The sequence below is a fragment of the Buceros rhinoceros genome, unplaced genomic scaffold (assembly GCF_000710305.1).
Source record: "Buceros rhinoceros silvestris isolate BGI_N320 unplaced genomic scaffold, ASM71030v1 scaffold406, whole genome shotgun sequence".
NCBI classification, from domain to species: domain Eukaryota; kingdom Metazoa; phylum Chordata; class Aves; order Bucerotiformes; family Bucerotidae; genus Buceros; species Buceros rhinoceros.
The window spans coordinates 94,653-120,730 of NW_010415566.1; the positions used below are offsets into that span (position 1 = coordinate 94,653).

General features: G+C 44.6%; 1 protein-coding gene across 1 annotated transcript in view; it reads right to left on the minus strand.

Annotated features, from left to right (window-relative positions):
- The window catches only part of LOC104494579 (multiple epidermal growth factor-like domains protein 6), a gene marked incomplete at its 5' end in the record, with an annotated part of 32,709 nt that overhangs the window by 5,459 nt on the left and 1,172 nt on the right, over positions 1 to 26,078 (minus strand). Inside the window, 11 exon segments of the mRNA XM_010137439.1 lie at positions 2,413 to 2,541; positions 3,207 to 3,332; positions 4,205 to 4,333; positions 8,399 to 8,530; positions 9,629 to 9,757; positions 9,980 to 10,108; positions 11,146 to 11,271; positions 11,758 to 11,886; positions 13,525 to 13,653; positions 17,652 to 17,780; positions 23,921 to 24,049. Of these exon segments, the coding sequence (XP_010135741.1) occupies positions 2,413 to 2,541; positions 3,207 to 3,332; positions 4,205 to 4,333; positions 8,399 to 8,530; positions 9,629 to 9,757; positions 9,980 to 10,108; positions 11,146 to 11,271; positions 11,758 to 11,886; positions 13,525 to 13,653; positions 17,652 to 17,780; positions 23,921 to 24,049 (1,416 nt within the window).

Here is a 26,078-nt window from a genome sequence, read left to right on the forward strand (position 1 = left end):
CTGCGATGTGTGTAGGGGGCTGGAGCACCTGCCCTATGACGACAGGCTGAGAGAGTTGGGGTTGTTCAGCCTGGAGAGGAGAAGGCTCCAGGGAGACTTTACAGTGGCCTTACAGTACTTAAAGGGGGCTACAGGAAAGCTGGGGAGAGACTGTTTATCAGGGATTGTAGTGATAGGATGAGGGTTAATGTTTCAAACTGAAGGGGGGGAGATTTAGGTTGATATCAGGAAGAAACACTGTGAGGGAGGTGAGACATAAGCACAGGTTGCCCAAAGAGGTTGTCGACAGCCCATCCCTGGCCATGTTCAAGGCCAGGCTGGACAGGGCTCTGAGCAACCCAGTCTAGTGGAAGGTGTCCCCGCCCATGTCCCTACCCAGGGTTGGACTAAATGAGCTTTAAGGTGCCTTCCAACCCAAACCATTCTGTGATTTATACACTGATGAGAAATCTTGTATATTATACAGATGTTCAAACAGTGATTTTCTTGCACTTTTTATAGTCCACCCTTTTTAATTTGCCTCTTCATGTAGTCAACGTTGAACCCACACCATGTGTTTTAAAGTCACTTAGTAAAGGGCATAAATATTATCTTCTATTTTTTTTCTCTATTTCTACAGCCATATTTGCTTTTAGACACTTAGGAAGTGTGAAAGAAAACATGAAGCTTTTCCTCCTCTGTGTTGTCACTGGAGTTCACACTATTCCAGTTCCTAATAAAAGCAGGAGGATCTCTTTTTCACAGACAGCAACAGACTCCACGTATAATGAGATATCTGCTTTTACAGAACTACGCACGTCTCAAATTACTGAAAGCCAAGTCGTGCAAAAGTGACTGTGCCAACATAATTAACCCAGGCATCATTTCCGCATAAGTTAGCTTCCCACCGCTGTGAGATTTTGAATCTGGGCAGACCAACTGAAATGAACATGGCTGTCCAAATAATCAGATCCATAACTGCAAACGTCAGACAGGATCTTTCAAGAACATCATATCTAACTCCTAGAAAAGCAATGCCTGATTAGCTGTCTGATTTGCAGTCAAAACACACTCAAACCCACACTGCTGTGGAAATCAGGACTCAATTTTCCAATAACTTGGCTATCTCTGTCAGAAGATAAACAGCAAAGCTCTTTCTAGTGATACAACACACAGTCACCTATATGATGAGTGCACGTCTGCCCCACCCCCAGCTTGATTTCAGAGATGTTTTATCTAAGCACACCTATAACATACACCCGCAATCCACTACTCCACATAGTGACACTTGTGTGACCCTACCCAGGCTTGGCAACCCAAATGCAGCCTACAGGTGGTTACCAAGATGCCGAGGATCAGACAAATAGAGATGGACAAAGGTGGCCTACAAACAGTTACTGGCAAACTGCACGTCTCCAGTGGCTGCCTGCGGTGGTATTCGCATTGTGAGTGGTTCCATGGAGTTCCTTTTTCCCCTGTCCCTTCTCTGCACGCATGTATGCGTGAAGTGGGTCCCTGCGTCTTCTCAGGTGCAAAGTGGAACAATTGCATCAAAGAATTCTGCTAAAAAGTGGCATTTCTGTATGACACTTCTATACAGGGACCGTCCCCTATAGTGACCAGTTCTTCGTAGAGACGTGTGTGGAGTTCGAGGTGGAGATGCTATAGATGTCAGGGACAGAAAGGTTGCAGAGCTCTGGAGTGTGTTGGGAGATTATATTGTGGCACTTGTTGTAATGATGACATTGTCTCAAATGTGATCTCGGAACTACTTATTTGATACGGTTTCCTGATCTTCTCTGGAGTGATAAATTGGAGCAGAAATGCAACATGGAGATGGACAGAAAGATGTGAAAAACCACTAATCCAGGCTGGCAGGAGGTTTTCTGGTGTGAAAATTTATCTTACTCTGTTTATGTGTGGTTTGTCTCATGTACAGGGGAGCTGTCATGGAGAAAATAGCAAGACAATCTCAATTGCTTTGGACAGATGTTGTCAGAACTGCACTAGCAGAAATATCAATACATGGGAAGTTCAACCACAGTCCAGTGTCAAAGGAAAGAGAATAACAAGAGAGAACATAACAAGAGAGGAGGGAGATGTGGTCTTCTGCTGACCTCAGAAAAGCATGTGAAAGACGACACAAAACAACGTTCCCATGAACAAAAGAACACAAAAGTTGGACAGGAAAAGAAGTGAGAGTCCATGCAAAGGAATTTATGAGAGTTACAGAGCAGGACTCATGAGGAAACTGTCTCTGAAAAAAGACCTAAAGCTCTAACTAGGGGGAGTTCTGCATGAGAGAAGCTGCAGAGATGAATGCAGCTGGGAGGGAGTCTACTTAAGCAAAACCTGCCCCCTTTTGTGTGTCTGGAGACACTGCGAGCAGCTGTTGGAACATCCACATCCACTACCATCAAAGCAGAAAATTACCTTTCTCACATGATCTTCCTGTCCAGCCAAGCCCGCAAGTGCAGTTGCCATCCACGTGGTCACAGATACCACTGTTCTGACAGGTACATGTCAGGTGGCAGTTGGGGCCATATTGTCCCTGGGGACACACTACAGAGAATTAACAAAGTTTGAAAAAAATATATAAATTAGCATCCCAAAAAAGGGTGAAGGTGACAGGGAATAAATACAACGCATGCTCCCCACAGAGTATCCCAAGTGTCTGATGTCTCCTGAGGGCTGTAGGACACTCTACTCCATGTTTATTAGCAGTTTAATCCAAACACTCTCTGTCTTGCCATATCTCCTCACTTGGCTTCCCTCCACATTTGCTCCTCTTGCTCTCCCCTCTTTGTCCCATCACTCAATGCCTGTTCAGCAAATCCCTTCCCTTCACTTTTTTGACTCAAATAATTTGCCTCTAAATTTAGTCCCACCCATCCGCAGCACCTTCTCTCCGCTCTTCTTGTGTGGTACAAACGACACTTTTCCCCATCTTCACGTTCTGTTGGGACTGCAGTCTCTGAAAGGAGTCACCAGTCCCATGGTACTGAGCAGTGGAGCAAAGCAGGGAGATGTGGTGGGAGATGGGGGCAGGATAAAGACGGGGTAATGGAGCGGAGAGGGATGGGGGTGAGTACAGCAAACTTTAATGTTATCAAGCCAAGGCACGGGGAAACACAGTTATAAACAATGTCTGGCGCTGAGTTTTATTTGCTGGTTGTTTATAAGTATGTGCCCAACTGACAAGATGACCTGAAGTTCCACTTTGTTACCTTGCTGACAGCTGGGTCCCATTTGGCCAGGAGGACAGGTACACTTGCCAGTCCGTGGGTCACACTGACCTTTACCACACGCACAGAACAGGGTGCAGTCCTTTCCATACCGGTTTTCAGGGCAAGCTGAAGGAAACACCGTCTTTTGTTAAACACCCTGGGTATCCAGTGCCATTTCTCAGATTTAACATTGGCAGGATCTTATAGGTAGGGTTGGCTTCATTTTTATTTCAACTAACACTCTTCAAAGCAACAACTATGACACGAACACCCATCCAAAGTCATGACCGTCTCTTCCTCCGAAACTTTACTTGAGGTTATAAATATAATCCATGGTTTCACATGGAACATTTGGTAGGTTTCCTACCAAAAACGTGAGCGTACAACTGAAATATCAGCTGCTCCTTCCAGCTAAAGACGTCTTTCCTTCCTTAATATTGATGCTGTCCTATGACGAGCAAAGCTATAGGCTACCAAACATTAAAACCTTGCCTTTCTGTGAATAAACTGAAGAGAACTTCACAGAGATCATAGCTTCAGAAGTAGCACGGAAATTCAACCACACCATTTAGCTCTGAAATAGAGAAGCAAGAGTAGGGTTGCCATGGAGTTTTTACCAGTTTTGCCATGACAAAACTTGATCCTTTTGCCATTTATTGAAAGTAATGGCACCATAGCCTGAAGCAAAATATTGAGATAATTTCTCAACATAGAAATTTTGGACAGGAAGAAGGAACTTGAGCAATTTATGCTGAGCTGGCTCTAGAAATAAATTTGGGCAAGCAGGTTGTAATCCTGGAATGAGTGTCCTTGCTTCTAAGCACGCAGAAGAGAGGGAAAATATTTTGCAAGACATTTCTTTTTTTTACAAAGCTGGAATCCTGATTTACAATTCAAGGAGGAGGTAGCTGGGATCTGTCTGTTTTTCTACTGACAAGCCCTTATGCAGATTATTCTCTCTGTGTTTTGAAAGAAGCAGAACATGAACACTGGCTTACTTTTACTACAGTCGGCTCCAATGAAACCAGGCGCGCAGTCACAAGTTCCCGACGCGGGGTCGCAGTGGCCTCCATTCATGCACTTACAGGGGTTTTGGCAGTTAGAACCGTAAGTACCTTTTGGACACTCTGTTTTAAAAGAAGACAACAGCAATTAGGCGATGCTGCTACCGGGCCCACAGCACTTCATGTAATAACCACTTTGTTGCTTTCAACCAAAACTAGATCTTCATTTCCTAACTCTATTCACTTCTAGAGGGCCAGGAGTAGACACTGACAAGCAGATGGTTGCCTCAGGCAATGTGATCCTTGGGCACCAAGGCAGCGCTGACTTGCAATGTCAGACCCCTGGAGAGCTGGACCAACTGCTCCTGGCTCTGCCTGCTCTTCCCGTTCCTCATACGTGACAGTAGCAAGAAAAGCAAAGCCCAGTTCTTCAGAGGTTTTCACCTTGGATTTCTGTTCCAAATCAACCTGTTCCCCCTTTCCCTCTGGCAGGGATGGAGTGATGGAGCCCTGGTCCCTCTTCCTTTGAGCAGCAACAGCCTGGAAGTGTGCTGGAAGAAGGAGAAGCTGATGCTTTTAGAGCAACACGATCATCATTTACCAGCTACACTAGTGCTACTACCTTTACATGCTATTTCTTTGCTCCTTCTTTCCTTCTCTTCCCCTGGCAAAAGGGAAGCCTGTGGCTCCTTTGGAAATCTGGTTGAATATATATTTGCATGCGTCTCCAAGCAACAGATCTCCTGCAATCCGTGTATAAGTAACTTTACATATTTTCTCTGTTTTCTGAAGGAATGAAAGCATGGTCTGAGTGGCTGGAGAAATCTCTAGATTTTTTTAACTATTCAGTAGAGAGGGAGAGCTTATGGTGAAGCTTTAAAGAGATGCCTTTTAAAATAAAACTAAAATTTGGCTTCTGCTCAAATCAGGATAGCAGATCATCAGGACTAAACAGATACACACTTTTATAACATGTAGATACTCTCTCCAGCTCTTCTCAACCATGGCTTCCTCTCAATGGATACTTCATCATCAGTGCTTCCATCTGTCAGCACAGAAAATCTGATTCATGTGCAAGCCCTGGCATCAAGGAGTAAGCCCTGCACCATCTATTTCATTTTCACCAGGACATGAAGTTCAGGACACACCCAGACTCAATGATTTAATTGCATTCTAAGCAAGTTTCTCTTTTCCTCCTCCCTTTCCTTTCAGTCCTCATTTGGCTTTTCTCTTCTTTTAATTCTCTTTCCCACACTCCCAAACATGTTGCTTCTCCCTGGCAAAGCTTTCAGAGTTGTTCTTCAGCTCATGTCTAGCAGGAGCTGCTCTGTTACTGTAAGGGATGCAGCAATTCCCCCCTTGCCAATTTATTCACTCTTGCAGCATTTTATTTATTTCGGTTCACCAGGGAGGAGCACGAGCAGGGCAAACACCCCAGCCGTGACCTTCACGTCGTTAGGAACAAGGCCATCTCATCTGTTACTCCTCTGCAGAAGAACTTCTATGCAGATAACGAGGGCAATTTGCACACTATCTTGCCATCTAAGTAGGCTATGCCTCTCTGAAGAGGGTTAACCTCTCACCACCAGTTATCTCATAAAGACATTTTCTAATTTAACAGTTTCCTGTGCATCTGACTTATGTTCTGAGAACGGCAGGCGCAGCAGCCAGATTTCTAACTCATTTCCTGATTTTTTCCTTCTGGTTTGGGTGGGTTTGCCATGGCCAGGAGCTTTAAATCTTCTCATACCATCTGCGTACACTGAAGCTTTTCTTACCGATGTTATTAATTGCATTGCCAAAAAAATCACTTCTGGAGCATCCTGTTAACCACAGCTTGAAGGTGAAGCTGGTCTCAGGGCTCGCCCAGTCCAGTAAATCTCACAGAGATGTAGCATGGGTTTTTTTATCCATTATACCACCACTTACTGCTTTTTATTCGTAACTTCACTCAAGTGGATCTGCCCATCCACCGGGTTATGGACAATTGATGGGAACCTTATTGCTAGTTTGTCTGCTTCCTCTCGATCCTGCCAAAAGACTGTTTCAGCCCTTCACTCTAGAATTTGAGAACATGAAAGCCTCGTTGCTCTTGGCTCCTGGAAATTTAACTTCCCAGCCAACAACACCTTTTATAGATACTTTCTTGAACCTTTTTTCACAGTACTATAAATACGGTAATAGTTGCCAGAAACCATTTCCAGCAGCATCCAACCACATGTTGACTGGACTGAAGCCCATTTCACATCTTTGGGAGTGGCTCCCTGCACTGTTTTTAATATCACAGTGAAAGCTTCTTCATCCTGGCGCAGCCCCAATTCTCCTTGTAGTGAGGACGGTGGGAACATAGAGTATTCCCACCAAAGTCACGCTAGCTATCCTTGGTTATTAGACAGTCACTTCAGAATCAGGTCCTCAATCTCTCACTCCTCTGACCTAAACCCAAAAATATCTCACGCTTCACCTGTTTTCCTTCCATTTTGTGTCTCCCTATGCGATGGTCAAAGTGGCACAGGGGAGAACAGGATAAAAAAACCCCACATAGATGCAAGACAAATTTTCTCTCTGTGTGAACCAACACCATTCCATCACCTCTTCAGCAAACATTTAACAAAAGTGTATTTATTAAGTGAGAATTTGCTGTGCAAGATACTGAGTTTTTTTGGAATCTAAGAGAACACAAAACCGAGAAGGCTCATGTTTCCTGCGCCTCCAGGTTTAATCCTGGCTATGCAGAAGTCCGCTGCAAAATCCCCTCTGAATGCAACAAAACGCAGATTGAGTTCTGCAAGTAATTTCTTTTATATCAGAACATCGGTGTAATTATTAACGCTTTAAATTTTAAAATTCCAAAATAAAATCTTAGGGATCTAAACAAGCTGGAGGACATTTACTATAACCTCTGGAGATTTAGTACTACACGCACAGGTAATGACTACTGAAAGACCGCTACATAAAAGTAATAGGCTTACCATGATTAAGTCTTTTAAAATGATGCTGTTAAATAGTTGATCTCCATCATTGCTCTGCTATAATATTTATTATAATCTCATGTATAATGAATCCAGATGGCTCTAGACTAGATGTTGAAGGCAGGATTTCGATCTCACTTACAGTGAGAACTGATGTACAAAGGAGGATAGAATCAATCCTTACATTTACATTTATATTTTAAAGAATAACTTGTGATGACATGATGGCAAAACAAATGCCCATCTCTAAAATGAGCCCCTCTCCTACTCGAGGAATAAAGCACAGGTTTAACCCTTACTGGGGCTGCATATGTTGTGGCTGGCCTTTGTATCCAAACTGTCACCTAAAAAAACGCAAACAAAAATCCAGCTGGGCTGGATTCCGAAGAAAGGAAAATCAGCATTCACCGAAGAGAGAAAGACTATGCTTGAAAGACGACGGTTTTTTTGTTGTTTTCTTTTTAAATCAGACTGTTACAATCTACGAAGTAAACCTGAAATTAAAGCTGTAAATAAAAAGGTAATTAACTGTCTTATTAACCAACTTTATTGGATGCTTTGGTATACGTTTCTTATCAGTTGCCACATTCCACCAGTAAAAACTTTACTGATGTTTTTAAATACCAGAACGAGGCATGTGGATTTGGGAATATTTTTTATGATGGAGCATTTGTCCAGTTGGCATTTTGTCCCCTGCACTAGTAACCATTTTTCAACCCAGAGTAACAATTTGTTTAATGTCATTGTTCCTCAGAAGGCACTGCAGCATAAGTGACTTTGTGAATCACTTCGATTTATTGCCAGTTGCAGCTTGTTGTTTTCTAATAACCATTTATCCTTCCTTGGGCACACAGAGATTTCAGGAATTATTTTGACTTGGGTTTTTGGAAATGAAAGAGCTACCCGATATCCAGTGGAAGATGAGAGGTGTAAATGCAGAGAATGATATTGCTATTCTCCAGTGTGGCAAGAAGTTGGAAAGAATTTAGCTACTAAATCAGTCTGGTTTTTTTAAATTAATTACTTTAAAGATTTTTTTTTACTTAATCCCTTGCAATAATTCAAGTATGTTTATTATTGTAAATTAACCCAACCTATGGTTTCTTTATCTCAGTCAGCACTGAAGACACCGACACAGCTGAACTCAAAGCGCCAGCTCATGCTTCTGCATAACTCAGTCCTCTCTCGAACGCAGGCAGCCCGCAAAGATACTCACGGAGGTTGCAGCGGGCCCCGTGGTACCCGGGGCGGCACACACAGTCGCCAGTCACCGGGTGACATTCCTCATTCTCAGCAGAGCACTGACATACTCGGTTACAGTTCTTACCATACGTGCCCGGTGGACAGGCTTGGGGAAGAGGAAATGTAAACCAATAAATTAAATTTGTCTTGGTAAATATAACACTCAAACAAAGAGCGAGCTCAAATTTATTAAATAAAATCCCTGCCTACAGAATAACGCTCTCCTCCGGGACTTTGGATTTATTACATTTACTTGGGGGTTACTTCATTGCTTGATTTGGTTTCCTTCAGTCAATTTGTGCTCAACTGTCAAGGGCCAGATACAATTTTCTTGTCACTAGAAAAAAATCATAGGGAAATGTCAGGTAAAATTGACTAAAATAACAGTATAATTCACAAGGGACCAGGCGTGTGGATAAAGACATTCTACCTTTTGCAGGCAGTTTAAACTTGCAGAGCTGCTGCAGCACCAGCCCCTTCACAGGTTTACTGTGCCTGTTGACAGCCACATTGCCTACAGGGCTGGGACATCCTACAGCTAATTCTGACAGCTCCCTTCCATTAAGTTGTCCTGGTTGTGGTTCAGGATTTAGAGTCCCTCAGTGGAGGATATGGGGCACCAAAGTCAATTCTTTTAATTCTTTCATGTTGTTGTTTTTCTTTTTGCTAAAGCAGTGCTCAGGGAAAGCGTTATAAGGAAGAATAAAGTCAAAATTATGCAGCTGGAGGCAGAGAACAAGCCTGTTCTCAAAGACAGCTCCAGACAGCCAAACTCAACTCTGAAGAAAAACCAGGAAATGACATTTCCACGAGTGCTGACAGTGGAAACAGACGGTCTCTCACCAGGACAAGGCCATCAGAACGCAGAGCTGCTGCTTTACTCATGGCACAGCAATGGCCATGGGCAGGAGCTGGGCTACGCTGGCACCTTCTCAGTCTCTTTTGATCCAGTTTAACTTCCTGCCAGACTGAGAGCTGCAAACCTAGAGAGGACAACCGGTGCCAGCCCCAACTGTGCCTGGTACGACGGTCACAACCGGCCAAGACATTTGGGTGAGTGACAAGCAGCCCTTGTCCACCTTCAGTGCCATGAGGCTGTTGTCTTTCCCCTCTTCAGGCATTATATCATCAATTTTTTTATTGAAGAAATTAATTTCTTAATTAATTTACAAGGGAGCTATGTACATTCTTATATAAAACTTACTTTTCTCACAGCCGTAGCCGGTGAATCCGGGAGGACAGCTGCACTTGCCCGTCAGGTGATGGCAGGGGGTACCGGCGGGACACTGGCACCGCTGGGCACAGCCCATGCCATAGCGGCCAGGTAAGCAAGCTGCAATGATGCAACAGATTCTCTTTAGAGCATGGGGCAGGGGGCAAGCAGGATGGTGCAAAGCTACCCACCGCTCCAACGGATCTGGTGCACCCATCCCCATGAGCACCTTCAGACTGACCCCACAGGAGCAACACGGGGGCAGTGTCATCAGCTCTGGACCCATGAGGAACGTATGCACCAACCTGAACCTTCCTCTGTAAACACCCAGCAGATACTCACGTTTGTCACAGTGCCTCCCTCGCCATCCCTTTTGACAGTGACAAGCTCCAGTTTGATGGTGGCAGGACAAGCCATGGATGCAGTCACAGTGCTCCTCACACCCCTCACCAAAATATCCTGGGGGGCAGACTGTGAGGAGAAGCAGAGAGAGCAGCAGTTCCTCCTGCCTCACGCAAAGCATCCCTCATTGGCAAATAAGATAATATTGTTCTTCTTGGACACAGCGATGGGTATTTACAAGACTGCATGCCCAGAAAATATAATTAAAAGGGAATGTATTGAACATGTTAAAAGTGTTTAGTGTTGGCTATTAAGGAGCCCACACATGAAAGATTGCAAAGGCTTAGTCAGAGTACAAACATGGACAGTGTCTGTAGAGATGGTGATGCCATTCACTCTTACACACAAGCAGACAGAGGGACAGCAGTTTGAACAAACAGTGTCCACGTACTGCTTTCCACCTCACAGGTCTCTGCAAAGTGATCACAGAGAAAGCACAGCCCGAAGAAGGGTACGGCTGGCACTATGAAGGCTTTACAGGTGGTCACACTGGTGGCTGAAGATTTGTGAGTGCTCAGCGCCTCAAGAGATGTCAGAAAACTGCTTGTGACTTGCAAAAATCACAGCGCGTGTGGGCGAGTTGAAAGCACATCTCAAGCCACCTGATACTTCCTGCTCATGAGATTTCTGTGTCAGGGGTTTACATGGCTCTACACACCAGACAGCTCTGTCAAATCTGGACCATACACAAGACTGGCACAATCTGAACCATGACAGGCCAGTTTGCTGAGCTCCCCTGGATGACTTACAGAGACGAAGCAGCATGCAGCTGATCTGGCAAACTCTCCTTACAACTCACTCCCTTTCACGTGTTCTTCCTTGTACCCACAAGGTAAAGAAATACCTTCATTTTCTTAGCAGGTAGGGAACAGAAGTAGGAGGAGGTAAAATGATTTGGGCAAGGGCATGTATTTGTGGTTGGGCAGGGACCTGCCTGAGAGGCTCCTGAGACACATGGTGAGTACTCACACCAGCGTTATTTCTTACTTGCCTACAGAATTCTGGAAAATTAAGATACAAACCAGAAATGGACTTCCTACTGTGGAAATGGCTGATTGCAGAAGAGAAGGTTAAGATTAAGAATCTGCCGAAGGAACTTCTCTTACCAAGATCACAGTGGTCCCCAGTCCAGCCGGTGTGGCAGACGCATTTCCCCGAGTGTTGGTCACAAACCCCACGGTGGCAGCTACAGTTCCGCTCACAGCCCTCTCCAAACCTACTGTCCCCACACTCTGAAATGAGACGGGGGAGACTGATGGGGGGCCCCACTGCAGAAGCTGTGGAAGAACACACTTACGTCTCTTGAAATACGAAGAGCCACCTAAACTGGTCCTAAAATCCTTCAGCGAGGAGGGAGACTTTGAAGGCTCCCTTGACAAAATTCTCCAGAAATACACACTTTTCCTCTTGAAGGATTTCTTTTTTCTTCCCAAACTGAGTTTATTGCATCTTCCCTATCACCAAAGGACAGAGAGTCCTTATTCCTCTCCTCTGTCCAGCAAGTTTCTAGCACCATGGTATGTTCAAGTGACAATACCATATTCTCCCCTCAGTCTTCTCATCTCTGACTAAACCCAATATTTTCAAGCTCTCCACACCTCTGCCTGTCCCCTCTCTTCTTTCTGGTCTGTCTCAGACCAGACCTCACCAGAACCAAATTTCCGTGCAGAGTGGCTGAAACAAGGTGCTGCAGGGATGGAGGATGTGATGAGACTCACCCAACTCACATGCTATTCCTGTCCAACCCTGGGGACATTGGCATTTGCCCGTCACGTGGTCACAGGTCGCCTGGCCATGGCAGATGCAGTGCTGTAGACAGTTTGCACCGTACCACCCAGGAGGACAGGCTGTGAAGAGGAGGTAGGACATCAGCCTTCCATTATGAAGCACAGGAGAATGATACAGGTTAAACACAACCCTGCCCAGCTCACATCCCTCCTCGCCCTGGGGATGCTGTGGGAGGAATAACCAAGTTAAAATGGGCCACAACTGATTAGGAATTACACCGACCAGTGTAAAACTGGTGATGAACAGAATTAGCTATGACCCAGCACATGGCCTTGAGATTTTCTGTTTGCACCCATGAAAAAGCATCTCTTGGTTCCTACTGGCTTTCTCCACCAAGGAGTGGATTAACTGATTTCCCTGTTTTTAGAATTTCTTTCTACAATCCCTTTAAAATCACAACTCCTTTTCTAATTGATCCTGCTACCCACAGCTGGCTGATGGCATTTCACGTTTTACCTAATTTTAATTAAGCAAGCTCATTATTTCCCATCAGAACCAGTTCCCATGGATAGAACCTCATTTTTTGGCACCAAAAATACACTCCTCTGTCACGTGCCAGAGTGGCAGTTTTCCAAGATGTTAACAGGAACAAGCTCTCGCTCTGCAAAAGCACAGTCACCAGAGGATGGCTCACCCAGCCTCACACAACCATTCTGCCTCCTTACCTCCAAAGAGAAAGGAAGTCCCCAAATGCATCATGAAGGAGAAAGGGCATGTTTGACAACATCTTCATATTTGACAACAGCTTTTTAACTTTTACTTTGTATTTTTTTGTTTTTTAATTTGAGGCCTTCATGCAAACCAGAAGATTTAGGTTGTTTCATACATGTCATCAAGAACCGTTTGGTGCCTTCCCAATTTTTTATTCCTTCATGGAAAGAGCTCTTCCCATTAGGTTTTAAAGGAGGACCCACTTTGTTTATATATTTCTCCACTCCTGCCAGCGTTCCTCCCCTTCCCCTAATCATCCTCTCAATATGCTGAAGGGCAGCCACTGTTTGCATGAAGGACTCCAAACCCCTGCCCACCCAGGAGTGTCTGCAACAACATCCCCAGCTTCATGGCACTGGAGTCTGGTGCCTGGCAGAGGAGTCACAGAAAAGGAGCTTTCTGCAACGGGGATGGACTAGCAGCTTGGATCTGGGGGACTGAGATGTGTAACGTAAGCCTCGGCAAAGCCTTTCTTTGCCAGCCTTTCTTTTCTTAAGCCTCCTTGGAGTTGGGCTTGTGTTTGAGCCACACGTACTGGTCTAACTGCCAAGGCTGACAGACCCAATGCCTTTCACACGTTCTGGATTTAGGCTATGTCTGGAACAGCATACGGTAGTGACGTGGATCTGTTGGGTGCACAGGACAGTAAAACAGGCCATAGAAAAGAAATGGAGTTTCGTTTCAGGGTCATAATGGGAGTTTTATCCTGTTCTCCTCTAATCAGCCTCCAAAATCAGCTCTCTTTCCAGTTCACATGCCTGTTTCAGCCCTCTCTGCTCTGTGTGCACCAAGCTCCCACACCTGGCCCTTGCAACGCGGCATCACAGAGTTATTTAATGGACTGATTCGTGTCATTATGCGGATACAAACCAACGACAACACAGCGCAATGAGCTGATAATTAAAATACCAATGAAGCCCTCCTGAGTAGAAGTTTTATTTTTCCTCCTATAATCCTCTGGCAAGGGATTGAAATTCCAACTGTACCTTCTTGGCAGGTGGCTCCTTTCCACCCTGGGCTACAAAGGCACATCCCGGTTACGTGATGACAGGGCGCTCCGTTGTGACAGTGACAAGGTTGACTGCAGCCTGGCCCATAGCTGTCCCCCTGGCAGGCTGCAATGAAATAAGCCCATATAACCCCATCAAGAAGCATCAAAGGAGACACAACACAGAGCGGACCTGAGATACATCCCAGCGCCAGGGAAATCGTTTTGGAACTGGCTTCCGATGATGCACTTTCACATCATAAGGGGGCCTAAGGCCATCTATTAACCATGCCTGACACTAAATAATGTGGCTTAAAAATATGTATCATAGCACGTCCCAAAGAGGTTCGTATTGAAGGGCAGGATCACTCTGGTGATGGATCAGCTGTCATCCCCTGCCCCGTGGAATGTCTTTGTGCTAAACTAATGGTCCAGCAGAACTGCTGGCCTGACAGCCCGGGTATTTATTTGCATCCTGGTAAGAGAACTGACAACTTCGTTGTTCTCAGTGTTCATTTTTCACAGCTGGATGCCTTTGCTCACCCGGAGTCTCATTCTTTGGTCAGAGAGGGGTGATATTTTCAATGCATTCAGTTAAGTAGCTGACTCCCAGGTGAAAACTTAATGCAGCCATCTCGCAAACGTACACTTGCTGCAGCTCTGTTTTCAGTGCTGCTGCCTATGAAAAATGGCAATAATAAAATTCCTGTAGTCTCCATTGCCCCGGAGATTTGGATAGCTTTAAACGGTGGAAAACAGACGGTACTGCTACCCCATTTTCTTCAGCTATCACCCCAAAAATACAAACTGAGTTGATGACGTTGGATATCCTCCTTGCATGGTTTCTGTGCCTGACTTGCAGAGGCACTCCTTCACCTGCATGAAGCTGTTAGAGCTTCTCACTGCAACACCGCTGGCATGCACTGGAGAGGCAAAAAAAGCCCCAGTCTGGAACAGTGTGCTGCACTTGCTGCATGTGACATCTCGCAGGATCAGACCCAAATGACAACTTCACCAAAACCTCTATGCCTTTGAGGTGTGAGTGTGCAGAACAAGGTGGAGTGCTGCAGGAGGATCCGTCCCTGGGCACCAAAGGGAGACGTGAAACCGTCTTGATCTCAGGGGTGAATTTGGTTGACAGTATCTGACCCATTCTCAGCCCTTTTCTTCCCAACTGAGATCTTCCAGCTTCTTGATGAGGTTCTCACAGACACCATTTCTCCCAGGACCCCTTTTGAACAGCATTCATTTTTGTCATCGCTTGGACACCATCCACATTGAAACCACAAGGAAGTGCAGGAGCTCAGTCCCATCACAGTTAAAAATTTGTTCTGCAAATGAGGCTTGGTTGCCAAGTTAAAAGTTCAGCCCACCCTACAGAGTTCTCGCTTGGTTTTGGAGGCACAACTAAATCTTTCCGCAATACAGACCAGAACTACATCATAACCAAGCCAAAGGAAAAAGCAGCTCATCACCAGGTCCCCTGACTGGTTACTAGCAGTTCATGTGAGGTTTCTGGAGCGTGTGTGCAAAGCTCACGTTATGCTTACCGAGAAGACAGAAGAGGTTTCCAGTGACCATTCTGGTAAGAAAGCAGAAATTTCTGGAGAAGAAAATTTTAATTGTTCTACTGGGTGGACACAAACTTTTCTTAGCTTCTTGGTAGGACAATCCTGATTATCAAAGTACTTTTCCAAAGATAACAAGTGATATATTGAAGCTATTTTATGAAGTGCCACAAGTGCCACAAATATCCCTGGGCTTTTTCTCCTTTCTTCACCACGAGTGCAAAGGGAAGAAGCAATAGAAAAGTTTAAACTATTAGACTTCTTCCTGCTTCAGAATGTTCCTCTTGTAAGAGGAGGATTTATTAGTTTGCAGTCTTTAAAATCCCTTTTCGCATGCAGAGGAAGGAACACACGAAACCAGAGATTTTCTCCCAGACTGAACAGCTCCAGAAAAGGGAGGGTTTAGTACTAATAGGATCAGGGCAAATTACAGATGCTGAAGTGTGTTCAGCTTCTACAGACCATGTGCAACAAGAGATTTGGGGGGGGTTAGTTTCTTTTTTAAGACAGCAAAATATGGATTTGTTTACAGAAAGGAAGGCTACCTCCCTGCACAAAGAGATGTCACATGCCAAATCCTCACTTCTGTATCACTGAGGCATCACAGCACTCAATGAAACAGTTTATTAAAAAAAAAAATAGGAAATGTACTTTTCCTGAACCTCTAAAATATCTTAGGTGGACGCTCAAAAAAGACCCTAAAAATAAAAAAATCACCAAACACAAACTTAAGCTGAGGGAGAGGTTGCTTGACAGATTTCACCCCAGATTAATACAATTCATTTACAAGAAATTCAAAAAAACAGTCTTGTAATGAAGGTGTTAGGCAGCTCCGACAAAAGGCAATACTGTCCGTACTGCCCGTAATTAGATAGCAGTGTATAAAATGCACTGCATGGGCAGCTTAAGGTCAATTCAAATCCCATGATGTCAAAATTATTCCTCAATATCCTCCAGCACATTGCCTGCAATCTGATTACTCGAACACGAGTGCTGTCCCTCCAGCTGCTAGAGCTGGCATGTCCCAGGAATCAGGGAGGTGAATATTAAACACCCAACACGGATGGGGATTGGGGAGCAGGCATCTCCAACCCATGGTTACCTTACTCCAGAGCAGCTCTGCAGTGGCGTGGCCAAGGTCCAGGCTTAAAATCAAGATGAGATTCATCGTTTAGCTAAGAGAAAAGGAGGTTACCCTTTGCACCATTTACTGACCTTGTTCTTTTATTTACAGGCAAAGGAAACCTTGAAGGCTTTGGCATCTTCAGCAGCGCGAGGCATAAATCAGCCCAGCATAAAGCTCTCATGGTTGCGGCGCAAGAGAATAAATACGTTCTTTTCTTGTGCGAAAAAGGGGGGCACAGAAGGCCGCTGACAGAGCTGCATTTCTTAATGGGATTTAATGAAATATCCCATCCCTAATGCCACCCAAGGTGACGCATTGCTAATGCCATGGCTTGGCTGACGGGCAGGAAAAGCGTGCTGCAGCCAGGAGGCTAACCGTGTACCTGTCCGGCAGCTCCTCTCCTGCTCTGCGGCATGGCCATATGGCTTTGGCTCTGCTCTTATTTCATGGCCAGCTCACTAACCTACACCCACAGTGAGTATTACCACCACCATCTTCAGGCGGAGACAAAGAGCCAAGAGATCCTATGGAGAGACTACAGTTGTCTCAAAACAACTATCATTTCTCTCCATTCTCTAAATAAAACCACTTTTGGATTGCAGAAATCAGCAGCCTATGGGTGAAAGAAGTCTTATGAAAGAGAGCAGCCACATTTTCAAAAGGAAGCATAGACTACAACACCATCCTAAAGTGAAACTAGGAAGTTAAGAGGTTAAAACCTGAAAATCTTAATAAAAAAACCTTATGTATTTGCCAGATTTTGCAAACAGACTCAATGATCTTCATATGTAATGCCATGTAGCTAAAAAAAAATTACAATTTCCCTTGAAATCTAGTGAACAATTTCTCAGAAGAGACAATTTTATACATGCATACACACAAACTTGGCAAAAAAAAAAAAACGTTATTAGCTTAAAGATTGTGGGTAAACCATACTTGTGAAAATCTAGGAAGCTGACTTTGAAAACAAAGAATTAGTTAAATTATTTTGTCATGCTCAAATAACAGAATAGTCCCTGCTCTGATCTTTCCACTTTGCACTTTTGTAATCTGTCACTGTATAATTGATAACGAGATGAGATACTCTATAATTAATGAGTCGAGATACACCAGAAAGAGAGATACAATATTTCAGCCCTTCATGTTGTGCAAAATAAGCAGCAGAGATTTGTCATATGGCAGGAGACAGCTTTGCTATTTAAAAACCTGATGCTTACAGTGTTTGACAGTGCCAAGAGCACTTAAAAAAAAATGAAGTTGGTTATTTATTTACACAGTGACCAAAAATGGTTCCCTTTCCTGGCATCTCTGGAAAGGAACGTGACCTGTCTAAAATTGTACCCTAGTAGGTCATCCTACAGTCCCAGAAGAACCCCATGGTAGTGCTGGGAGGGTTTGTGACTGAGAATGGTGAGCATGGTCTGTACGTACGTTGCTCGCAGGTCTCTCCCAGCCAGCCGGGGAGGCAGCGGCATGTTCCCAGGACGTGGTCGCAGCCAGCAGCATTCTTGCACTTGCACACCTGGTGGCAGTCGAGCCCAAAGAATCCGTCTGGACAAGCTGAAAATGCAGAGCAGTCGTTTTCAGCAGAGTTCCTGTTGCTTTTTTGTATCCGCGCTAGCTCAGAGATCTGAAAACACGGGGCGCTGCTCATCTTTTCATGCATGCTTTATCACACGTCACTCTGTGACAATGCTGAGGAGCCAAAGGTGCTTCAAGGGCTAAGCCTGCATAATGCTGCTACATGCATCTCAAAAATGTGACCTGTTTTATACAAGTAACAGATTTCTGCACAGAAAAACATGGCTGAGCGTATTGAAAGGGCATAAAACAGGAGAGAGAATGGGTCTGGATTCACACAAGCCACTACTTGTGCTTCTGTAATGGACAGAGGAAAAAGGAAATAATTCAACGTAATGCAAGACTGTGGGGCCATCCCTGATCTCCCTGTCTTTTGAAACACAAAACTTATGCTCCCGTTTACACACCTGACACTTTTCTAAAGATTTTTTAGCAGTGAACATAAAGCCATAGCATCACAGTTTGGTGCTGAAACAAAAAACCCAGCAAACAGAACGAGTAGAGAAAATCAAGACAAATTAAACGTAGCAAAACAACTGCGGGAAGTGTAAGGAGCTCAGGATCTGCATCTAGGACACATAAGGAAGAGCAGGCCATGGATTGAATTTACATCTGTTCCAGTGAAAATAAGCCATCGGTGCCTATCAGAGGGGCACATCATACCCAAAATTCTGCAGTACAATAAAAAACCCCCTAGAAATCACGTTGTCTATGTAACCTTAAATTTAACCTCTCTATCTGCATATATATATGTGTGTGTTTAGATTCTATAATTGCATGTATAATTATGTTACACTAAATGATAATAAAATTACAGATATACAATTGTATGTCATTCCCGCCATACAATCACTGAATCAGCCTTGGGAGCAATGGTGCTTATTAAACCAGCAGTCGCTCAATAAAACTTAGCTCTTTTTTCTATATAAACTTCTATTTAAAACCGAATTCACAAACATCTACCACAAAATCAGAATGACCAGCTTCCCAACTGAATTATTTGATGGTTATCATGTCATCATATAAAGTAACCAGTGAGCCTCACACGAACTTCGCAGCTCTCCACCAGGTCAGAACAACACCGTTACCCACATGCATCTCCCACTGCTGGACTCTCTGTCCCTTTGCTTGCCCTGTCTCTTCTTCACGCCTGGGCTCCCCATCCCAGTCTAGAAGTATCACCTCTTCCTCAAAGGTAAACTCAGTTCTAGCAGAAAGCACTGCTCTCTGCCTTGGCTACATGGACAGGGACATTCAGTGTCCATCGATAGAGGCGAACCTGGACCTTCAGACAGTGGCAGCCTAACACACTCAACATCCGCTTTGGCTTCACTACACTCAGAGCTCCTGCTCAGCTTGTGACTACGTATGATTGTTTTACCTACTCCAAATCAGAGGGCTGCTTCTCCCTTCATCCTGTCCAGACTGCAGCAGCTTCTTTGGCATAAGAAAGATTCCAGGCTTACGCCACTTTCCAAGTATGTGCTGTCTCAGAAAAACAGGAAAAAACCTGTAAGCACATCTGTCAGCCTCTGTTCAGCTCACGGCGGGGAGCGAGCTGCTATCAAGTTGTAAGGAGGAGACACCAGCACGTGGTTTCAATCTTTACGTCCTTATTTATTACACTCCAGTAGGCGTAAGGCACAGCATACAAAAGAGGACTTCTCCTACTTAACCCAAGGTGACTTCAAAGGCTGACAAAGTTTTTCTTTGTTCAGTGCAGGGACTACACAGCTCTTCTTAGACATGCACAGTATGTATTTTTCCCTTTTATCTTACTAAAACAGAGACCTTGCTAGGCTATCTTATGATAATAATTAATTGCTGAAAGCCCAAGAGAAAAGCTCTGTCCGTCTGTCCAGCAGTAGTGCTGATGTATTAGACAGCAGCTCGGCACTTCACATTGCTGTTACTAAAGCATCCATTAATAAACATTGTAGGAAAAGTCCGAGACTGCTGGTGTCTCCAGTTTGTGTGGTAGTTGTGTGGCATTTCAGGACATTCAGTTAGATCAAGCAGAAAACTTGGTAATTCTTCTGCTGGCCTGATCCTGTAACTGGACACAGGCCTGGAGTCATACAGCACATGCCAGAGCAGCGGGGAACTAAATTAAACAAAATCACAGTGCAGTGAAGACAATCACAACCTTCAAAGCAGGAGCAGCGGGTGCTCAGCACTTCACAGAATGAAACCAGTTTGAACCATTGCCTTCCCAAACCGGGGCAGAGCAGCCCCAGTGCAGGGCAGTGGGCGATCACAGCGGGCATCTTTTCTGGAGAAAATGCCACTCACGTTATTTACACTTTTACAGGACAGAGAAAGGACAGACAAACCCATCTTTTGCTATGATCAGTGCCCTTGCACAGGCCAGTAATTGCTGACAGTAATTGCTGCTTCAGTTCAGGACAGCCAGAACCCCACACGTGCCTCAGGTACCTCCTCCCCAGGCACACAACATTCTTCTCTCAAACAGGAAAGGCCTCTAGAGGCATTGCTAGTAGCATCGTTCTCAAGAAACCATAGAAAATGATTAATTTTCCTTTGGTAATGATAGACCTTGCAAAGAACCATACGGCGTTTCTTCAAGAGTTCTAGTTGTATCACTTGCTGCTTTCAAGGAAGCACAAAGCAGCCTTTCCTAGGTTGTTCAGATGGCCTGCAAACACTGCATAGTGGATTACTTTGTTTTCAGGCTTACCTGCAAAAGTTAGCTACTTCACAACTGAAACAGCTCTGCTCCTTCTGCAGCTCTTGTGAACAAGCGACAAGATTCACAAGGTTCATTTTTCCAATGACTGAGTCGAATTGGAAGATGGAGCAGGCATTGGCCACCTTTAGAAACGTCTGTTTTTCTTTTGGAAAGGGGCTCAATAGATCTATTCTTACCAGTTGTTTTTATATGGGATCACAACACTACTACTGGAGAGGCAACAGAATGACTGAATGATACCAGGTAGAAAAGAAGCGCTGACTGAAGCTGACTCAGAGCAGAGCAGAACTGAGATGCTGATGGTCAGACAAAAGTACTTCAAAGAGTGTGAGGTCTCTTGGCAGCATCCTGTGGCTGAGGGCACAAAAGTTCATCCAACTCCTGAATAATTCACACAGGTTTCACAAAACAGCAACCTGGAGCAACAGTACCCTGCTACCGGTTAGCTTGGAAACTCCCATGCTGGTGGATGATGTTGCGGTGGTTTTGTTTGTTGTCTCTGCTACCCACAGACAATATACGTAGGTACATATCAATTCGATTCGCAGTGAACACTGCAAATATCTTCTCATCCAACACGCTGTGCCCACTCTTCAGGCTCTTTTCAGAGAACACAGAGTCACATACAAGGTCTTGGGTGATTCTTCCAAAATACTTGGGTCCAGAGGACTGAACGGTTTGCCTTGACTCAGGTAAAACTGAAATATGACCACGACACGCTCAAGCACGACAGCGATTTTCCCTTAGGTTGGCTGCCTCACCAGGGGAGGAACACTGGGTAAGACACTGCAAAATGGCAGCTGGGAACACGACTGCTCAAAACAGACAGGCTCGCTTGACCAAAGTGCCATAACTTCTCCAAGAGCTTCCTGCAATTGCTAGTGTGCATCCACAGAGGCAGAGTAAGCTGGATAAGCCCGGTTAACTTCATCGTAAAGAGACACTCCTGAAGCCCAATGTTGAGACTTAGCAAGGTCTGAGATTATGTTAACAGTGATAATGAAACCCGAGATGATATTACGGAAATTTGTGGCAGATACAGAACTTGGAAATGGCCACTGAAGTGGTGTTTCGCAGCAGGGATTGGCATGTAAAGCTGTGAAGCCCCGCTTCACACTGAAGGTAATAAATTAATGAAAAGGAACAGCCGTACTTTGTTCCTGGCTGAAAAAATAAAACCCATCCCCCAAAGCCCCAAAAGCAAATTCTGGGACATCTGCAATTTCAGCTTGAATTTGGATCCCATGGTGTCACAGCGTAAAACACCAGAAGCAACAACTGCAGGTTCAAACGTGCTCATTGTGCAGGGGTGATATTGATATTAATTAGTAATATTAATCACTATTTTGTAAGGTACTGACTTCTCCTAGGACACTGAACTCAGAAGGCTGCAAAAGTTTCAGATTCAACATTTCTTTGATGATGGAAAAGTCCTTCCAGCCCTGGGATGAAGCATCAGCAGTATGTGAGAAGTCCAAGGCAACTCAGCCAGGTCTCAATCTCTACGTTCTTGCCTGCCAGGCGCGGAGCTTGGCTGACGTGGGTGGATTGCCAAAGAGGATGGCAAAAAGCACATCCTTGCCAGAAGGAAACCCTGCCAGTCTCCGAGTCACTCAACACAGAAGTGCTACAGCTCCTCAGAGAAAAGGTGCCAAGAAGGTTCTACCAAGGGCAAACCACCCACATGTTTTCCTCCCTCTTGATCTTCTGGAAGCAGCCAAACTATTCTGGCTGAAACTTACTAGGTGAAGAGGTAACAGGGGTCTGCTCAGAGCAGACACCCTGATGGCTTTAGAGAAAACATGTAGAAAACAGGGTCTTACAAATAGGAAGTGCTAAATTCTACTCTCCCCTCCACCATCTTCTTTCAGGAATTTAAAAAGATAAAAATATCAAACATGACTGATTTGGAAGCTGAGACTTGCATTTTTTTTTCCCCACAGACATCACCCAGGCTTCTCCATATTCCTCGCACCTACTCTGGCAAAGGATATTTAGCCTCTTTGTCCCCATTTTGGTTCCGGCTGGAAAGAACGGATTTACACCACAGCACAGTTAATCACATTGCTTTCCCAATAGAAAATCATAATAAAAAAAGAGAGAGGTACAAAACCAGAGTTCCACAAATCACTTTTAAAAGGGACACAGTGGAGACACCATAAATGATGTGACACACTTTGCAGTCGAACCCTGAGAAGAGTGTTTATTTTGTGTAATAATTCCTGGTAAGAATGAGAGGGGAACAAGCACCAGTATCTGAACTGCAGTCAGCAGGGTGCTTTGCCAAACTACTGGTAAGGCTGTGGAGCAGCTCCCTTTCCATCAGAGGGCAGCAGATGCCCGTCAGAGCTGTCGATTCCCTGCAAAAGGGCAGAGAAAGCTGCTTTCTAAGCAAAATAATCGTGACTTTGGTCTAATGATCACCATTTGTAGAATCTTCAATCATTTACACTTACAGTAACTTTTGTAATGTCTAACTGATGACGTGCTGTTTCTGTTGCCTTCAAGACTGTATTTTTTATGATCTGCATGATGATGCAGCATGACAGCAACCTCCTTAGGCAATGCCACAGACTGACTCACAGTAACATTTCTGAGGAATCTGGTCCAACCTTTCCAGCACTTTACCAAATGATCAGGTAACAGAAGATGATCTGTTGGATTTGTTAAACTATATCTGTTCTTAAAGAGTTCCTTTGGGAAGGTGTACCGATCCACGTTTTTCTCTAAAAATATACAAGCAAGTGCAAGGCAGGACAAGCATCTTTCTGCTCAGCATTCAAATAGGAGGACTCTGCCCAAGAAAGGAGTTTTCATAAATATGTGATATAGCAGGAGTTCAAGGAGACCTTATAGCAGCCTTGCAGCACCTAAAGGGGGCTACAGGAAAGATGGGGAGGGCTCTTTACACGGGCACGTACCGACAGGATGAGGGTTAATGGTTGTATACTGAAAGAGGGTAAATTTACACAAGATAAGGAAGAAATTCTTCACCATGAGGGTGGTGAGGCACTGGCACAGGTTGCCCAGAGTGGCTGTGATGTCCCACCCCTGGCAGTGTTCATGGCCAGGTTGGACAGGACTTTAAGCAACCTGGTCTAGTCACAGGTGTCCCTGCCCATGGTAGGCAGGGTGGAACTAGATGGTCTTTAAGGTCTCTTTGACCCAAACCATTCTGTGATTCCATGATTCTATGAGTCTTAAACACGTTAAAACATGTGCCCAACGCTAGACACCCAGCAAAATGCTTTGTTGAGTTAGGATGGAAGCACACATTTCAGTATCATCTTCTAATTAAGTTCAAGGGTTTTATTTAGATCAGGCGCTGTAAATTGTAAAACCAGCTCTCTGCTTAAAAAATCCAAACCATCTGCATCAACCCAAACGGGACCAGAGGGAGCAGCAGTACCTCTTCCACAATAGGTTCCCATCCAGCCCGCCGTGCAAGTACAGGCTCCGCTCACGTGGTCGCAGGCAGCTCCATTCTGGCACTGACAGCTGTACTCACAGTTCTGGCCAAAGCTTCCCTCAGGGCATCCTGCAGTGAAGGAATCAAAACCAGATGATGGGTTAATTATGGAGCAGATCGGGGATCAACGGGGAATTTTTAGATACGTGGGAATTCTTACTATTTGCAAAAGAAGAATCAAAGCATAATGGTAACGCCTTAAAACCAATGGGATTAAGTGTTCTCTTTGGGGTCCAGTAAACTAGGCTGGTTTTATTAAGGTCTATTTTAGAAAAGCGCCAAGGTGTTGAAAGACTAAATTCTGCACAGAAAACTAATATCATCTGACAGTTGCAATGCCTGTGACTTCATAGGTGCTGGTTTACAGCACTTTGCACACTGGTCTTGAGTTGCTTATGTGCTCATGGGACTTCATCAGCCAGGAGTGGTGGGAGGCTCCCAGCTTCTGCAACTCCTTTTGAAGCCCTATCCTCTATTTTCCTGTAAATCCTCTTTCCCCAGAAAGCTGGAGAAAATAGGAAACGTAGTGGCTTCCTTCAGAGAGCTCCATGAATGCCGCGTGTACTTTACTTTCAGGCTCTGCTTCGAAAAATTCAAATGAAAACATTACATCTGGGGGACAGATTAACGATTACATTTCCACAGCAGTTAATGTAAGGAGTTTTAAAAGATTTGCACGGTACTTACTATCTGAAGAAGAAAACAACACTTGAGAGCAAAAATAATTTCTTCCAGGATTACAGGAAAATCAATTAAGAATAAGGCCACTTGCCTAATTCACATTCGATATTTTGGACAGGCTGAAGTAGAGAGATATACTTGGCTAAACACAATATTACAGGGCTTCTACTCATGTTTGAAGGTCTTGTGAGCTCATCTCTAAATGAGTTATGTAGATTATTGCCTTTTAAGAAGTGTGAGATTTTAGCAGTTAAATCGACAAAGAGATTTTCAAGCAACCACAGAGGACAGAAAGCAATGAGGATCCTCACAGACAGCTCTGCAATAAAGGGGGTGGGTTTGGTGCTGCCTGTTTGGTGGGCAGCGATCAGAGCCAGAGTGAACTCAGTGGCTCCTGCAGCTTCATGACTCTCTGCTGACTGGAGCCAACCCCTGGGTCTCTCAGAGAGGCTGCAGGTTGGGATGGGAGACAGAAGGATAGCAAAGTACCTAAAGTGTTTCTTTCAATCATCTCTGTGGGAAAACGGGCTGTTGTTTTAAGTGTGGTGTTGTCTGAATGTATTTTTTGCACTTACAGGTGAAATTCAGTGCCAGGGCTGAAATGGTGCAAAATCCCATTTGCATCACCTCCTCCCAGAGCTGAAGATCATCGTGCATCACAGTTCCTACACTAGTTTCATGAGTAAACACATAGAAGTGCACTTGTGCCTTAAAAGCTTGATCCTGCGCAATGTTTACTTTTCACTTGCAGTTTCAGTCAGAACCCAGAGAATCTATGCAAGAAAGAGTATCCAGCATAGTAACAGGCCTGGGGGCTCTCAGCCGGGTTTTCTTCAAACCCATGGCGTTTAGCCTGGAGCTGAGACTTTCAAGGTGATGGCAACAGGTCAGCACACTTCACAAATGATTTTGCAGCCCACATCAGAGAAACTGCCCTCTGCTCGAGCAGGCGCAGGCTGCTGCAAGGCACATTGAGATGCTTCCACCTTGCTGGAGAACCTGAGCTGCCTGCAGAGCCCACAAAGGGGAAGAGGTCGACCTGCAGCAAGAGGCTATAGATGCCTCAGGAACACAGTAATAAAGATCTTGCCTCCAAAGCAGCACAAAATTTATAGGGAAGAGTTATGGCTTTCATAATTTTGCACACACACACACAACTATATATGCGATTTTTTATACATATACACAAACACACATGCAATTAAAGTGGGGTGAAAACCTGACTGAATAAACCAGAAAACCCTAGACAGGACATGAGGGGCTGTCAGAAGGTTTGTGCTGGCAATGGCTTCACTGATTACCTTGCCAGAGAAGATTACAACCAGCTCTTTGGCTACTTTCTGTCTGCAGAGATGCTGTTTTGAGAGAGGTCAAGAGCGAAAGAGAAGGGGAGCTGGCAGCGCTTTCCCTGGGGGCG